This window comes from Camponotus floridanus, unplaced genomic scaffold (assembly GCF_003227725.1).
Source record: "Camponotus floridanus strain SB8 unplaced genomic scaffold, Cflo_v7.5 scaffold8, whole genome shotgun sequence".
Classification (NCBI taxonomy): Eukaryota; Metazoa; Arthropoda; class Insecta; order Hymenoptera; family Formicidae; genus Camponotus; species Camponotus floridanus.
Genome location: NW_020229849.1, coordinates 727,769 through 746,417, shown reverse-complemented (window position 1 = coordinate 746,417; position 18,649 = coordinate 727,769). Strand labels below are relative to the sequence as shown.

The 18,649-nt window shown below is 31.1% G+C and overlaps 1 protein-coding gene across 15 annotated transcripts in view; it reads left to right on the top strand.

Moving 5' to 3' along the window:
* LOC105258693 (voltage-dependent calcium channel type A subunit alpha-1) overlaps positions 1-18,649 on the top strand; it is a 200,741-nt gene that overhangs the window by 158,166 nt on the left and 23,926 nt on the right. For 9 of the 15 annotated variants that reach the window (XM_025414293.1, XM_011270118.3, XM_011270129.3 and 6 more), the window contains 6 exons: positions 1,816-1,926; positions 9,175-9,258; positions 11,085-11,129; positions 12,434-12,550; positions 13,678-13,743; positions 16,637-16,728. In XM_025414293.1, the coding sequence (XP_025270078.1) occupies positions 1,816-1,926; positions 9,175-9,258; positions 11,085-11,129; positions 12,434-12,550; positions 13,678-13,743; positions 16,637-16,728 (515 nt within the window). Of the gene's footprint in view, positions 1-1,815; positions 1,927-5,869; positions 5,981-9,174; positions 9,259-11,084; positions 11,130-12,433; positions 12,551-13,677; positions 13,744-14,328; positions 14,421-16,636; positions 16,729-18,649 lie in introns of all 15 variants that reach the window. The other 6 variants (XM_025414296.1, XM_011270120.3, XM_020029818.2 and 3 more) reach the window with 5 other exon arrangements.

Sequence of the window (18,649 nt, the reverse complement as noted above, 5' to 3'; positions counted from 1 at the left end):
ATTAATTATACCAGTATGATCAAGATATCTCATGTTAGTCATGTTTTTAAAAAGGTATAACACAAAGTGCATATAATGGTACTGGTATATCCATGTACACACAGCTGACATATGCATCACATTCGTTGAATGAAAGACCAACCGCAGGAATATAAGAAAACAGACATTTCATTAAGTATATATTTCTACACACACCCAGTAGATTCGTATAAGTTAACGACATATATATAAAAAAAGAGATATCCTCCCCACATTGTTCGAATATAAGATGACATTCATCACTATATTTCTAACATATATATAATTCACAAACAGGGTGTACCAAAAGTCTGGAAACGATCGAATATTTCATAAACTATGCATTTTAGAAAGAAATGTTTCAGACAAAAGTTGTATGACTTGAAGGGGGCCATAAGATGGTGTCATTGGTTTGACCTTTAAAAGTTTTCGTTTGAACCTTTATTTTATGTTTATTTTTTATTACTTATTCTTGTAACTTATCTCGAGAGCTTTCCAAAACACTATAATAAAGTATTTCTTCATTGAATACTTTTTGAGTTATGAGACTTAAAATAATATTTTAATTTTACATAAACTATAAAATATCTAATAAAATATTTATTTTTCAATTATCTTACTTCAATACTTTTATGTACAAAATAATTAGAGGAATCAAAAAAGGAATAAAAAAAATGTAATTGTTAATTCTTAAAAATAACTATGTGTCTTCTTTACAGCAATTGATTCCACTCATTATTTTGTACATAAAAGTATTAAGATAAGATAATCGAAAAATGAATATTTTACTAGATATTTTATGGTTTATGTAAAATCAAGAAATTATTTCAAGCCTCATAACTCGAAAAATAAGAAATGAAGAAATACTTTATTATAGTGTTTGGAAAGCTCTCGAGATAAGCTGCAAGAATAAGTAATAAAAAATAGGTAGTTCAATTAAAAAAATTAAAGGTGACCTTCACGTGATCTTCAAACGACTTTCCAAGGTTAAATCAATGACACCATCTTATGGCCCTCTTCAAGCCATACAACTTTTGTCTGAAATATTTCTAAAGTGCATAATTTATAAAATATTCGACCGTTTCCAGACTTTTAGTACACCCTGTATATCGCGCGCTTTATTAGACATACCGTATATGATTAAAACTGTGTACCAATTCGTGACACACGAATAAGCTGACTTAAACATTGATTTGCAAATCATTGTCAACGTGATACATATAATTTATTTTAAAAATCTTATCTTTATTTTATACTCTTACTCCAAAAAATTTTATTTTGGCTATTTCCTGCATTCGATGCAATTTTTACAGCAAATAAAATAGCATGAAGGGAGTGAGGCTGCTTCAGCAGGGTTAATTTTCGCGAATTCCAGAATTATTTTATATATGATACATTATTCGATAAAAGATTGGAGACTATAAAATTAGATTTGTCAATTACATCTGAAGGCACAAACGATTCCAAAGCGCACTGCACACTTCTTCCAACATATTAATCTTGCTGATGCAAGTTTGACTCCGTTATGACGATATCTATTGTGCAGCACAGAATGTTCATGTATCGGTGCACAGAGTTTCGGCGTGAAAGAGAAAAAGGAAAGAAAAACGGAGCCACTTCTTCCCTTCTCGTCGGATGGGAAGGGAAGGGAAGGGGGTCGTGCTAATGAAAAGAAAGGAAAAATTAAGAAATAAAATAGAAAAGAAAATTTTCTTCACACGAATCATGCAATTTTATAAGCTTGTACATACATATGTTTGTTTGTCGGCCGTGTATTTGTCAGTGTATGCATTGCAGTATCATCGGCAAACCGAGTCGTACAAGAATACGCTGAAGTACATGAACATGTGCTTCACGGGGATGTTTACTGTCGAGTGCATACTGAAGATCGCCGCATTCGGCGTGAAGGTAGGCTCCACATACTACCAACAATTTTCTCTCATCGAATTTCTCAGTATATTCCGAATAAAGCGAGATTCATAATTCGAGACTCTCGCCAGGTCGAGTAGCGCGAAAAATGGCCCCTCGTAATCGTTTTCCCGAAAAAAAGCCGCTTGAATAATTGAAGATGAAACACGTAAATAATTAATTTAAATTAAAATAATTCAACGATTATTAAATGTGCGCGTTGATTTATCAGAATAACATATAAAAAAATAAATTAATGCAATAAATATGCGATTATAAAAAAATATCGTGGGAGAAGAGGGAACGTCACGAGGGCCAATTTTCGCGTCGCCCGGTAAGTGCCGCTTATTAGAAAGTAATTAGAGCGTTTTCTTCGCGAGTACCGATGTAGAAAAAGTCTCAAATAATATTCTCGGTACTCCGGAGATATTCCGTATACTTTCTATTTTCTCGCGCGTGTACAAAAGTATATAGAATATACTATTTAGTGAACTTTCTGTGCGCAGGGCTGAACAAGCGCTAGATGCTGTCGGAGTAGTTGTAGCGTTTCCATTTCTCGATATACCTCGTACGAACGATATAGATATGTATCTCGATAGAACTAGAATTGTATATTTTTTTTCGATGGTGCTCTCTTCTATGCAAGGATATAGTTGCAAGATCCTAGATAGAACTTCTTTTTTTTATTATACACGTACTCTCGCTGTCTTGTCTCTGGGACCGTACCCATAAGATAAACTCTACAAGTACTTTAGTATGCAGAAAAATGCTCAGCTCTGTACACGTAATCAAGGCTTCAGGGCAATTTGGGAAGATAGATTTAAGGCATTGAAACGCTCACTTTCGTCTCCGTCTGATTCTGAATTTTTTTTACGGATGGAAAATTTAATATCAATTATGCTAGAAATTAGCTTCTTGATTATTTTTCTTTCCTTCTTACCTCGTCGTTTTATATTTATCATTTCACGTATGATTAGCTGAGGATTTTAAAAAAATTTTTCGGCGACTATTTATTTAAGAAATAATTAAGACAAAATTATTTATTAATAATTTATATGAATTTTATAAAATAATTCTCAAAATAATTCAGAATCAGATACAAACATTTATAATAAAGTGCTATGTAAAGAAAAATGATATGTAAATCTTCCCAAATTTTCTAAATCCATAATTACATTGGACACAATGATAACGGGATCATTAATTGTCAATTTAACACTGCCATTTTGATTTTTGTGAACAATGTTAATTTTACCCTTTTACGATGCTAATTTATTTATCTAGTTTGTCCCGTTATCACGATAGCTAATTACACTTCATACAAGATACTAAACAAATTTGAATTACGCTTGAATATTTGTCAAACATACGTGTAGATATTCAATCGTAATATTAAACACTCTAGAGCGAGTTTATCTAGAAAAACATAACATTCTACATGTTATTGTATTTTAAATTTATTGTAATTTATAATTTATTGTAATTTATAATTTAATGGAGCTTATTTAATGGCAAAGAAAGCTAACAAGCACGCTCTTCAGTCAAAATGCAATTCACACAAATATTTACACTCACACACACTCAGACATGAAGATTCATATGTCATACACCTGGCACTCACGAATACCCAAAACACGACGAATCGAGAACACAACTCTTTCATCGGGTTATTTTTAGTTCGCGTCTCTTTCTCTCTATCTGTCTCTATCTCTCATTCTTCTCTCTGTCTCTTTTTCTTTTTCCGTCTTCCTGTGAGTTCTGTTGATTTCCAAAGTACTTTCGAAAACCGGCAACTCAAAACGGGCGAGAAATAAATCCAAGAGGAAGTCTCAAATAACCGAAGATAGGTGTACAGAAAGGAAGCTCCGTTTTTTGACATCCCTTGCATGCCTTGCCCGCCGCCTTTTGCCTGCATCCGCACGCAATCACTTGCACGGTCTGACATGTTTTTGATCCTCGCATGCGTACGTCACGATTATTATGACTGCGTGTTTTTTGCCGGCCGGAAATAACGACAGTGGCGATGACGAAGTGACGAGAATGATGATGATGATAATGATGATGATGATGATGATGATGACGATGATGATCGTAACGATGATTTATATGATAATCATGACAAGATTCGAGTCGAGGAGCAGACGCGAAAGCGTCTCCTCGTTCCTATTCATCGCATGCATGCCATTGTGTTGTGAGAAAGAGTATAAATTTCCGTCTCACGAGCACACACTCAGCACACATGGAATTGAACGTCGTATACACACCGATCGGGATTTACGTACACGTATACGAGTCTTTGAAAAGTTATCCTGTGAGAGATTGGTTAGATTTGCTTGTGATAATGTCGAAGAAGAAATGCCTCTTCAAAAAATAAGAAAAATTCGAGTCGAGTTGTTGCAAAATTTATGTAATTTTAAATAGTATTATTTTATTAAAAATAATAATTTCCTATCCAAACAATTTTCTGAATAATTCGCCAGAAGGAATATAAATTTTTAAATTTGTATACCTTGATATAATATCACATAAATACTATAAAAAATGTTTTCGAAAATAGCAGTGTAATTACGAAAAATTTGCTTTCTTACGTTACAAACTTTTGAGATGCATTACTTGAAATTTGTAATTAAAATATAAATATATTTAAGGATGTTTTGTATGTACAAACCCAGCAAAAAGTAGCTGAAAATCAATATTGACGAATGTATCCATTTTTGGTGTATTTTGAGTAAGAAATTGTATGGAATATTACAATTTGATCTTTGTTAGCTAATGCAGAAATGTATTTTTCAATATTTACTGTGTTTTTACTAAAATATTCCGAATTTTGTTAATCAAAATGATTAATTTTTGACAGAGAATTTCGCCTTGTGACAGATACATAGCTAATATTAATAGAATTATTATATTAATATAAATATAAATTAAAATAAAAGAATTAATTAATATAATAATAATTAAAAATAATAGATCGGGGGAATTAAATATAAATGTAAATACTCTAAATCATTTTATAAAAAAAAAGATAAGGGTGGTAATCTTGCTATATTAAAAAATAAAAATATATAGATTAGTTGAAAGTTAGTGATTGAATATTATAAAAAAAATTATATGATAATTTTAAAAATTGGAATAATAAATTAATTATTAGTAGAATAATAGAATAAATAATAAAGTACAAAAGTCAGAGAGTGTTTTTAAATATAATTAAAAGTAATATTCATCTTGTTTGATTAATGGATGAATAAGTTAGAATAATTTTTAATAAGTTATAATAATTCTATTAATATTAGCTTCATTCAATTATATTTAATATCTTTTTAACCAGTTAGTACTTGTATAATATTATTTCTTCTGTATCTTCTGTAACTTTTGTAAATTTTCAACAAATTTCGAATATTATTTTCATGTGTTTTTGTCATTCGAATCGACGTGGTTATACGTTTCTCATAAGAACACATGTTAATTCGGTGCAAATTAAAATCCTTACAACTTGTAAACGCTTTTTTAGTGAATCGATTTAAAAAATTGTACTGAAGATTCTAAACATATGTAAGGACATTCTGTACAATTTCCATTAAATTCTCAATAATTTGAAAATAGGTACAAAACATCCTTAATAAAAGTTTGAAAAAAAGAAATTTAAAAGTGAAACGATTGGTAATAAATTTGAGAAATATTTTTTATCTCACAAGAGAAGACATATTTCCAGATTTATTTTGCGCAAAGAAATATTTCTTCTGTAAATCCAATAGCAGGGTTCTTTGCTTGGACGAAAAATAGACGAAATGAGCGATCGAATACAGAGATTATATAATTAAATAGGAGATAAAGAGATATAGAGATGTGTGAAAATATACATAATATGTGATATGCAGGACGCACTGCGGAATATATTAGAATCTGGGTTGTGTTACGTCTGTGTGTTGGGTGTATTTTGTAGTATCACGAAGCGCCGGCAGTTTTATTGGACTTCTTGACCATCGTGAACTTGGTCGTCACCCTCCTTTTCCTCATTGAGTGCATCCTTAAACTCGTCGCCTTCGGATGCAAGGTATAAACAAGCCTTTAAATCGCTCTAACTTCACCACTCTCACTCGATTCACACCGCAATTATATACCACTAAATCCACCGAGACTGATATCACTCATCGGTCATCATTAATTGCGTGATTTTACCGGTCGGAGGATTCACGTGAAGAAAGTGGGGATCCCGAAAACTGGCGAGAGGAACGGAAGGGAACACACCGAGACATCGCGAAACTGCTTGTCGCAAATAAAATAAAAAAAAAATATATTACAATTCAAAGTAAAGTTTCTTGGTACGAGATTTCTACACAAATCTGTATAGTTATTCAAGAAGTAGCGATCGCCAGAAAACAGGATTTCGCCATTTATGAGCTTCAAATAATTTGTTACTTCTTCTTAGAGATTTGATAGATATCGAATTTGATGTAAACTTAATAAATTTAGTGAATTTTTGATATATAAATATTAAGCTGGTCATGATTAATGTATTATTAAAATTAATTTATATTTACTGAACGGTTCTTTTTCGCAATTAAAACACCAAAACAGCTTTTTCGCAATTAAAACACCAAAAATTTTAAACACCTATATAAAAAATTCTGGAAGAATAAACATTTGATTTATTTATTTAATTATAAGCTGACTTTTTAAATAAGTTTTTTGTAAAATAACTTTTTTTCAATAAATTTTTTGTAGAATTTCTCAAAAGATATAATTAAAACAAATTAAGAAATTGAAAGCTTAAATTAAGAAGTAAAAAATGACGGTCAAATAAATTTTTGTCAAATTAAAACCATCTCAAAGTCAGCATTGAATCAAAAGATAAACTTTAACATGAATTTTTTATAGAAATATATATATATATATATATCTTGAATTTAAATAACTGATGCAATATGTGATATCATTTCTTATGTATTGCGTGATATCAAATGACGATTCCTTTTTTCTGGTTCAAAGTAGAAAAATATTGAACATTAAATTCGCGTGTCTCTATCTATATTTCTCTCTCTCTCTCTCTCTCTAGTTTGCTTGCTATTACCGGCATGCTCCCGTAGATACTTCTCTAGAGGAGATCCCGTCACTTGTACTCCAGCCGATTATCGATCACCAAAGCGTGTAACATGGGTAAACGCTTTAGAGAGAATTCTCGCGAAAACAGATCTCTTCGTCTTCTAGATCTTTTCATAAAAATTTTTATAAATATTCCAAAACTAAACATATCGATGAGCATTACAATTATTACAAATATAAAAATGGAAAGATGAAATTTGTTTTTTTTTTTTACAGAACTTAACATAAGAATAATAACATATTCTCTATTGTTTAATTAATTAAACAATTTTATTTAAGAGTTAAATTACTTAAAAAATAAAGATACATAAAACTTGTTTCTTAAAATATAAATTCTTATTTCTTGAAATAAATTATTTAATCGCTTTTAACAATTACAATAATTTTTTACGTCTACGTGAAAAAGAATTTTATGATAAAGCATGTTTAATTATTAATCATGTAATTAAATAATATTAATAATTGATTAGGTAATAATTATTTTGTTGAAAAATTATTTTTTACGAAAAGATTTGTTCAACGATTCAGAAGCACCATTTAAAGAAGTTACCACATTACAAAGTTTCGCGATCATAAACAATACGACATTCATATAGGAGTTCTCACAAACACAAACATGCACACAACACACGTACACAAAGCACTTACACACACATACACCCTAAATAGCGTGTACTTTCACAGAAGAAGCATACTGTGCCATATTTTTCGTGTATTCGGAAATCTTGTAGTTTTTCTTTAGTTGTAGCTACGCAAACATGTCTCACAAACACTCAAGCTACGCCCAAGTTCGTTTAATAGATCACAGAGATATGTAAATGATTTATCAAGATTGCTTGCTATGAATATTTACGTAGGTCAAGACACGATGAAGACAAAGTTCATTGAAAAAATTCGGAGGGTCGTCAAAAATAATAGATTATTTGCTGATGATATGGGAATGTTTGTATGTTATCTATTTATAATTTCTAAGCTCTTACTTTTCTTATTTCTCTAAGCAATCACAGCGCAAGACTGAATTTGGAAAAGCGCCCTAGCAAGGTAAGCTGTGTTTGCTGGTATCTAGATAAAATTATTTAGATAATCAGATCTAGATAAAGAATGGATCATCTTTATCTTTAACTAGATGAAGAAATACAAAGTATCTTTATCTTTATCTTAGATGAAAAATATATGTCACCTTATCTAAAAATTGTCTAAGATGACGTTTTCATTATGCAAAAAAGTTTTCCAAAAATCTAAAGCAAGCTTTTAAAAATCTATCTAAAATGTCTAAAATATATTTTTTATATTATTATTATTAATATATTATAAATATTTTATTATTATATTATTAATATATTATAAATATATTATAAATATATTATAAATATATTATAAATATAAATTAATAAATAAATATTTATCATATCATTTATATACCTTTTTGCTATTATTTAAATATTCTTTAGGAAAAGAGAAGGAATATGTATTTATGATTTTAATATCCCATTTATAATCTGTGTCACATTTTTTTACAAATATTTATAGTCTTCTAAAATAAACAAAAATATCTTGATAATTATCTAGATTATCGCAATAATTATCTCATCTTTCATCTAGATTAAGTAACAGCAAAATCATATTTATCTCATCTATGATAAATTTACGGATTTTTATCTTTATCTTTATCTAGATAATTTTGTAATTATCTATAGCAAACACTGAAGGTAAGCAACACAATAATCTTAAATATGGTAAAAAATTCAGAAAAAATACTTTTACGAAATATCGATACACACGATTCTAGAACAATTTACTTGAATATCTTCAGTTATATACGAAACGAGTGTGCGTAAAGTTCTGTAAATAGCACAATATATTTTTAAAATTTATATTTAAGTTTGTATAAGAAATTATTAACTTTTGAATTCTTCTTTGTAGTATGTCTAATTTTCAATTGTTACTCTTCATGGTGTCTTGGCTTTGATTCTGATTGCTCGTCTACAGAATTGTACAGACAATTAGAGCTCTAATCTGCATCTGTTGACATAGAAAACGTGTCGGAGCTGTTTAGCGAGCTTCGGGGTAGTACAATCAAATATCGAACGGAAACGACCAAAGATTATCTTGCTAATCAATTTTTTTGACTGTTCCCATAAACAGAACTTCTTCAAGGATTCCTGGAACACCTTCGATTTCATCACGGTGATCGGCAGCATCGTGGACGCCCTCGTGATCGAGTTCGGGGTATGTAGAGCACCGTAAAAGTAGTCAAAAAGAGAATATAAGTGTGTTAATCGCGTTCTAGCTACTATAACCCGTAATAGAACTCTTCCAGGTATATGCACATGTAATCTGGAATCTCCCGGGAAATTCGAGGCTACACTGTGATGGTTGTTTGCTTTGACAAAAGCCATTTTGATAAAGTCGCAAAAAACGTCAGCATTGATCCGATGACTAGATTGATACAAATGAAGGTGGTGATGATGCAAGCAAATGATGTAGTTGCATGAAAAGTTTTATACAGAGTGTCCCAGACTTAACGAATCAGCCGTTAATAGCAGACTCCTGAGGTCATTTGGAGACGAAAATTCTAATACTAAAATGTTGAGAAAGATGTAGTTTCAGCGCTACAAAAGACTAAAGATTACCAATCGACGCGTTACGAAAATTCTAATACCGAAATGTTGAGGAAAACTTCATAAAAATGTTCAAACTGGCGCTGTACGCGGATCTCCTGTGCCCCCTGTCCCTGAGCACAGGAGAACGTAACGCGCCGATTGGTAATCTTTAGTCTTTTGTAGCGCCGAAATTACATCTTCCTCGACATTTTGGTATTAAGATTTTCGTTTCCAAATGATCTCAGGAATCTATCATTAACGGCTGACTCGTTAAATCTAAGACACTCTGTATATTTGTATGTCTGCATAGGATATAATTGTGTAATTATTAAAAATTGTATTACGTTTTAAAATTTAGTGTTGCAAAGAAACATCATTTGTTCATTTATCTTTTAAAGATTGTAAAAATTGAGAGTTAAAAATATAGAATAAATTTGAGTAGTAAAATTAAAAATTTTTTTTAAGTATAAAATTAAATTTAAGTATAAAATTAAAAATTAAATTAAATTTTCTTAAATTTAAAATTTAAGAATATCATATTTATCATAAAGAGAATATTAACGAACGAAATTTCTTGTGAAAATAGTGCGAAGGCGCACTAAGCCACTTTTCTAATTGTTTTAACATACTAAATTAACTCTCACGAAGCGAATTTATTCGAAATTTTGTCAAAACATGCATCTATAATAGTAAGCCTTAACATCGCAAAAGTGTTGCTTGATGTGTACTTTGCCTTTCGTTTAACCCTTTTGCTGCTTACTTAGATTCGCAATCATGTGACAAGCTAGCAGGTAAATTACAACGAAGTGTGTATCTCAAATACCTTTATCTTTTTAGCTTCGTACTGTATTCATACGCTATATACATCACACTATACATCGTTACATTTGCACAGTATAGTAAAACAACAAGTTACTTACAGATAAACATATTCCCGTTACAAATCCTTTATTTATAGATACGTTCCCCTTTTATCGATATTTTGTGACTAGATCAGTCTGTAATTAGTTTAATCAATGTCAGGTGTATTGTTTGAAAGTAGGAAAAGAAGTAGAAAGAATATTTATCCACTTTCTTCCAAGTCACACAAATGGCATTGATTCTTTAAAGTCCTAAAGTAGAAATTACGATCTAGTCAAACATGTATATGTATATGAATAATTAAACTGCAAATCAGAGAAAAAAAATGTAATGAGTAAACAATTTTTTTATAATTGCTCTCTGCTTATGCTTGAAAAATATTTTTGATAAAAATATGTTTTAGAGATGGTAAAAGGATAGATAGAATTATCGTAAAAAATGCATCTGAAACGAATTGCTTATTGAAGTTTTTCCATCATCAATGTTCATTTGGCAGTTATTATGTCCTTATCGTAATTGCCAGAAGTTGAACAATCAGAAGTTCAAAATATTGATGGAATAATCTCGCAATCTCGCATATTTTTGTAATAGGACCGGATAAGGAGCATGTTCAGTGATGGCCAGCTAGAAAAAAAGGTATAAAATTATACAATTTTTACGTTGAGGACGTAAGTTGGACGCAGATATTGCAAGTATAAAATTAATAATGTTATTCTCTCGATTCTAAATTTTATTTTTATGTAGAGATCAAATATATAAGTTTCTTTTTCTTTACAATTTTTTTCACTAATAAAAAAATTACAATTATTTTATACATAGCTATCTTTGTACGTTATTTATATATTATTATTATTATTTTTATTTCCCGATATGTTCGTAGCAAAAATTATGGTAAACTTGGCGAATGAAATCGATGTGATTTTATTTATAATTATTTGCAGACAAAAAGAGAAACTAGATTCTGAAAATAGTACTTTATATTCTTTCGAGGATCTTTCTAAAAATTATTTTTAGATCAAGAGTCACTTTTATCCCCGTTTCTTATCCTATGCATGCACTTTTCTAAATACATAGACTGTGCATTTTACACTAACAATCTCGTACATTTTACAACATTGACAACAATTCAAGTAGTTGTTACATTATAATTACACTACAGACTATACTTTAAAAGCATATGGATGCGATGTCTTGTGAATTAATCTCTATTTCGACTTATTAAATCGGATGTGAAAGTTAAATACAATTTTATTACAGCAAAAGGGTTGGCGTAATTACGTGTTTATTCACGTTAGAATTGAATAATTAAAAGAACTTATTAAAGTAAAACATAATTTTTCATTAATATTCTTTAACTTCAAAAATCATCAATGTGCATTAGAAAGAGAGATAGAGAAAGAGAATTCAGCAGCTCTAATTTAATTTATAAACGTTGATATTTATAAAAGTTGATTAAATAATAATTCATATATTTATAGTAAACAAAATTAATTTTCAATGAAATGGCCAATTAAACTTACAACAAAAATACAACTAATTTATTGTTGTAACAATTAGACTGTGTTATATTAAAAATAGAGTTCTTTTTGTATAATAATAATTTAATAATTATTAGAGTAATACATTTTAATTCCTCGTTTCCTCTTTCAGCAGTGATCTTGCATTTCTTTAAGACCCTTAGTCTCTCTTAAATATCGAAATTACATATAAATTTTAAACATCTTTATTTTTATCGCGCCAAAATATTGACTTGCTCTAAAGCTTCGTTCGTGCATCGTCAAGGTAGAAAAAAAAGGACACGTCAAAATGATTTTTCCCGATATCCTTTGACGCGTCACGTGCAAATACCGAAACGCTGCACGCGCGAAGCTCCGTTCTAGTGTACAGAGAAGAAGTCGGCATTTTGTGGGGTTAAGTGCAATTTTCTCTGTTCCCTGCAGGAGAATTTCATCAATGTCGGTTTCCTGAGGCTCTTTCGCGCCGCCAGGCTGATCAAACTACTCAGGCAGGGTTACACGATACGAATTTTACTCTGGACCTTCGTACAATCCTTTAAAGTAAGCTCTAATTTGTGTAATTGATTTATATTTTTCTTATTTCATGCATCGTAATTATTAGCTTGATTTTTGAAGAATACTTTTAAGGATGTTTTGTACCTATTTTCAAAATATTGAGAATTTAATGAAAATTGTACAGAATGTCCTTAAATATGTTTAGAATCTTCAGTATCATTTTTAAATCGATTCACTAAAGCGTTCACAAGTTATAAGGATTAATTTGCAATTTGGATTTTGATTTGAATTAACATGTGTTCTAAACGTATAACCACGTCGATTCAAATGACAAAAACACATGGAAATAATATTCAGAATTTGTTGAAAATTTGCAAAAGTTTAGATACAGAGGAAATATTGAATCAAATAATATTATACAAGTACTAACTGGTTAAAAAGATATTAAATATAATTCAATCAAGTTAGCCATGCATCTGTCACAAGACGAAATTCTTTGCCAAAAGTTAATCATTTCGATTAAGGATATTTTGTATCTATTTTCAAAATATTGAGAATTTAATGAAAATTGTAGAATGTCCTTACATTTATTTAGAATCTTCAGTACAATTTTTAAATCGATTCACTAAAGCGTTCACAAGATATAAGGATTTTAATCTGCACCGAATTAACGTGCGTTTTTATGGAAAACGTATAATCACGTTGATTTAAATGACAAAAACACATGGAAATAATATTCAAAATTTGTTTAAAATTTACAAAAGTTTAGTTACAGTACAGAGGAAATATTTGGTCAAATAATATTATACAAGTACTGTTAAAAAGATATTAAATATAATTGAATGAAGTTAGCCATGTATCTGTCACAAGGCGAAATTCTCTGCCAAAAGTTAATCATTTCGATTAACAAAATTCGGAATATTTCAGTAAAAACGCAATAAATATTAAAAATAAATCTCTGCGCTGTAGCTAGATCAAATTGTAATGTTCCATACAATTTCTTACTCAAAATACACCAAAAGTGGATATATTCGTCAATATTGATTTTCAGCTACTTTTTGTTGAAATTGTACATACAAAACATTCTTAATTTCTTTTATTATAAATTTTGATAATCATATTTTTCATCAATTTTTATAACGATGCAATAATAAAAAGTCGTTTTCTTCCAGGCTCTGCCTTACGTTTGTCTCCTCATAGCAATGCTGTTCTTCATCTACGCCATCATTGGTATGCAGGTATGAATCCCCTTTGCTTGAATTCCTAAAAACGTTTCTATAAATTCGCTCATTAAACAAGTTTTTAAGGGATGACGCACAGAAGAGTGCAGGACTGAAGAGTAATCTAATTGTTCGGAAAATTAATTAAAGTAATAATCGTAGTGTATTTTAGCGGAGATACGAATAAACCTGATATAACTTTGCGATCTACATGAAAGGAGGAAATAACGCGCTACGGAATTACTTGATTTTTTTACAGAAGAGACTTTCAAATTCTTATATTTGAATAATTTTATATGGAATAATTTGTAATTAATAATTAGAGAAAAAACTCCTATACGTTGATCAATGATCCTCGGGGTCTCTCCATGAGAAATAAGAAATGATTGCCGCAACGTAATTGTAGCCATATCGTTCTCCGAATATTCATTATTATTATTTTGAAGACGCTAAGGTCATTTATATATAATAATCTCAACTTCTAATCGAGAGAGAGAAACGCAGTGTCGAAATAACATGGAGATAGTTTCTGGCACGCGCATCCTTGCAGACTAGGAATTTTAAGCGACAGACAGCTGACAACCTAAAATTGTCCGTTGTCAGGTCTTTGGCAATATATCGAACGATCCGGAAACAGCGATCGATGATCACAACAACTTTCAGTCCTTCTTCGCCGGTCTTATGTTGCTTTTTCGGTGAGTCGAGCAGCTAGATTGACTGCCGTTTCGACGGCGACGAGTGACCTCCGGCCGATCAGCGGCTGATCCGACTGTCGTTTTCCTTTTCGTACGAAGAAACGGATCTTATAACGCGAACTAAAACGTGTCGCTTTTACGCACTTTCCTCCTATCATAATTTTAAATAAGGAGAAATTTCTCTCGCTGAAAATTTATCTTCGTACGCGAAGAAGAGACACTTTTGGAGCACACCTGATCCGTCGTCGCGATCTTTCACGATGCTTCGCGCATGTATCGCAGAAGGATCCCCATGACGTCACGGAAAACTAGCATGAGAGATTTACAGAGGACAAATTTCATTAAATGTGCCTTCGATGTTACACGATGTTTTCGTCTCGTTTACGACAGTAACTTAGAATTTTGTTGCGGAAAAGTGGGCTGACTTGTAACGCGACGTGTACCGATCGCTGGCTTTTTTTCGACATTCACGGTGCGAGCGAAGCACCGTTAAAGATCTTGCGCGACGCAGATGTGGGAGACGTCGTCGAATGTAGAGCGACAAGTTGAACGGAATATATGAAAGTATTGTCGTCGTAAATTATCGGTAGCGTATATTGCTTTGTTGGCATGAGCTGTAACGAGAGTAAGCTGCTCGACGTGTTAATCTGTTGTGTGATTCACCCCAGTTAGTCAACAATCCCATAGACAAGTTCCACATAGTGATGCCTGCGTTAGAGTTTTGGAATTATGATTAAGACGGTGCTTGAGAGAATAAGTCTCTCATCAAAAATATGATTAGTTATATTCCACTATTAAATTGTCGATGATTCATCACTATTGAATTGTTTGGCTCTAAATGATTGATTATTTGATTAATCGAATTACCAAATCGTCAAAATGAAAAAAATGTTAAACGCAAATTAAGCTTTCGATTAGTTTTATGGACATCAATAACACAGGTCTGCGAGGTTTTTCTTTTTAAGATGCAATAGTGATTTCCGATGTAATTTTGTGAGCTGAATTCGAATCTGGCCGCCGAATTTGCGTAGCACGTCACGTTTTTGAGTAATTTGTAATTGAATGGCTCAAAAATCACTATTTTGGCCAATTTCATGAATTTATTGCGAGGAAACGAAATTTTTTGAAATATTTCTGCAAATGGCATCGTATAATACTCACTTTCGCCTTTCAAATCCACTTTCGATTACCGCTGCACGATTTTTTTTCCCTGAGATATATAAGTATGACGTTGTAAGAAAATTTACGTTAAAGAAAATTTACATAGACATCAGTATGTTAGATCCATGATCTTGAAATTTGAAAAGACTGACACATGTCAGGTTTGGTTGGTCAAAAAAATATTGTAAAGAAATGTCTAATACAGTTGTTACACATTTTGATAAATTTTTCTAAATTTTATTTTTCTTTTTATTGTGATTTTTTTTTCTATTCGTCGTATTGGATGCGCCATTTTTAATTTCAAAAGGTGACAGAAGGTATTTAAAAATGTATATTTTTACCCTAATTTTAATTCGTAGTGAGATAGAGAGATGGCACGGTTGATTTAGAATGGCTTATTAAATCCTTATACATGACCAGTCTTATAACTTGTATATCTGAGCGAAAAAAAATCGTGCGGCGGTAATCGAAAGTGGATTCGAAAGATGAAAGTGGGCACTATACGATGCCATTGACAGAAATATTTTAAAAAATTTGGTTTACTCACAATAAATTCATGAAATTGGCCAAAATATCGATTTTTGGGCTATTCAACTACAAATAACTCAAAAACCTGACGTGCTACGCAAATTCGGCGGCCAGATTCGGATTCAGCGCACAAAATTACGTCAAAAATCACTATTGCATCTTAAAAAGAAATTTTGATCCCCTTTTTTGCAGGCCTGTGTAATTTAATTATTCAAGACAGGGATAAATGGTTCATATCTCAATTCTCCCGAGCACATCGTCTACTTGTTGAAAGAAAAAGTATGTGAGAGGTTGTAGTTAGAAAGTACAATATTGAATTACTATATAATACTCATTACATACACAAAACCGTGATCGAGGCGATACAAAGATCGAAATAGTGGTCATCCAGCGAGAAGAGAAACAGAGAACATTTCAATTATCTATCCTTATTCGATTTTTTATTATTTAAAAAGAAGCACATTTGGTGACACAAATTTGTAATGCCGGTCGCGCCTTTTTGGCTGCCCTTTTTCTGTGGGTCTCAGGTATTCGGTAACATCGCGCTGGATGCTGATACTGCTATTACCAAGCACAACAATTTCCAAAGCTTCATACAAGGTCTGATGCTGCTTTTTCGGTAAGTAAAGTCGCACCAGAAGCACCTAATTAACTGTTTAACCATCCAACTTGGCCACGCGATTATGCGCGCGATTTGCGAGACGACTGAGCGAGCTTTCACGCTCATCACCTGCGGCAAGCTATTTATCACGTTTTTCTGTTACGATTTGCAAAAGTATAACGCGGAAAACTATCTAAGTTTTTTTCGAACGGCGATGAAAGAGTAGACTGATCTTTGAAGACGTTCACGTGACAAGAATCTAATATTAATCGAGCTATTTGTGTCACAAGTGGCATTTATGGTTTTATAAATTTTGTAAATATTTATAATAGTCTTTGTTGCATTCATTTGTTTATCCCAATCGCAGAAAAAAAATGTTGAAGATTAATTTTTAACGTATGATGTTTATAAGAAAATAATTTAATTATATCATAATTTCAATATTTCAATAGAATAGAGATTTAACTTAAGTATAATATAATTTATATAAAGGAGATGTCGGAGTTCTGTTTTACCGATAAAATGTCATATTTCATTTTTGCGGGAACCTCCTAGTTTAATGTTAAAAATTAAGAAAAAATTGAAAAATTAGTTTTTTATCGGCTTCTGGGATCAAATCTAATAACGTCTAATCTCGTAACAATATTTGCTTTGTATGTGCAAAATAAGATAGATTCCCGCTAGAGATTGTATGAAGGAAGGATTTTAGAAATGAATTTAGAAGCCTAATAAAAAATAAACCGAAATATTTTTCATTAGGCTTCTAAACTCATTTTTAAAAATTAATTTATATTCCTTCATACAATTTCTAGCGGAAACCTATCTTATTTTGTGCATACAAACTGCAAAACTTTTATATTAAGCAAATATTGTATATTATGACCTTTTTACGATTTTTCAATCTTTTTTTTTATTTTTAATATAAAATCAAGAGATTCCCGTTTTGTTTCTGTATGTACTTTAATTGTGGAGGCATTTATTATTTTGTGCAACTAATAAAAAGATTTCGGACAAAAATGAAATATAACATTTTATCGGTAAAACAGCACCCCTTAAATATTAAATATTAAATACATTTTTTTTTGGAAATGACTTACGTTGTCACGCTGAACGTCAATTATCACGACGTCGTGAAATCTTCCAATCGCTTAATTCGTATTATTTCCGGATGTATGTTCACAGCAGGCCTTTTCGCTTCGATCCAATCACGTATTATTATAACGTTTTTTAGCATTAAATTGAGCACAAAAGCAGAATCAGGCTAAACGACACAGTATATTCAGAGCAAACAGAATAATACACAGCCTCATGTAGAAGTTGATTTTTCCATCTTAAGTTCGCAGTTTCTAGATCATCTTTGTGATGTTGCATAAAGCACCAGATCTCGTGCATGCCGCGCTTGCCAGAGAAATAGACCTAATTTTTTACTCCCCTCAGACTTGAAATAAAATACGCGAAAATAATCAAATTAAAGTAGCATTAACGACAGCAATTTTAACACAAATTCAACATGAAATGGAATAATTAATAAAATTCTTATTTTTGAATAATCTTATACGTAAATAAATAAATAAATAAATCTCCATATTTAACCTGTGTGTACTTGAAGACTGAGGAGATTAAAGCAATTGCGCATTCAACGTACGCTGCAAAAGATGCAATGTTATAATTTGCCAGAGTATTGCATGAATTTTTGCAAGCTAATTTTCTTTGCCATTGCAAAAAGATGCTGCACTAAAAATATAAATGTATGTTTCTTCATGCTACTTGAAGGTAAACGTCCATGAGACAAATCCATTCGCGATTGAAAATTTACTTTTCAATCTTAGGAAAGACAAACCGATGCAGCAAATTGCATTCGGATTGAAATCATATAAAAATTTTCCCAAAAAGCGATTTTTTTATGATCTAAGAAACTGATATTAAGTTTTTGCTCTGA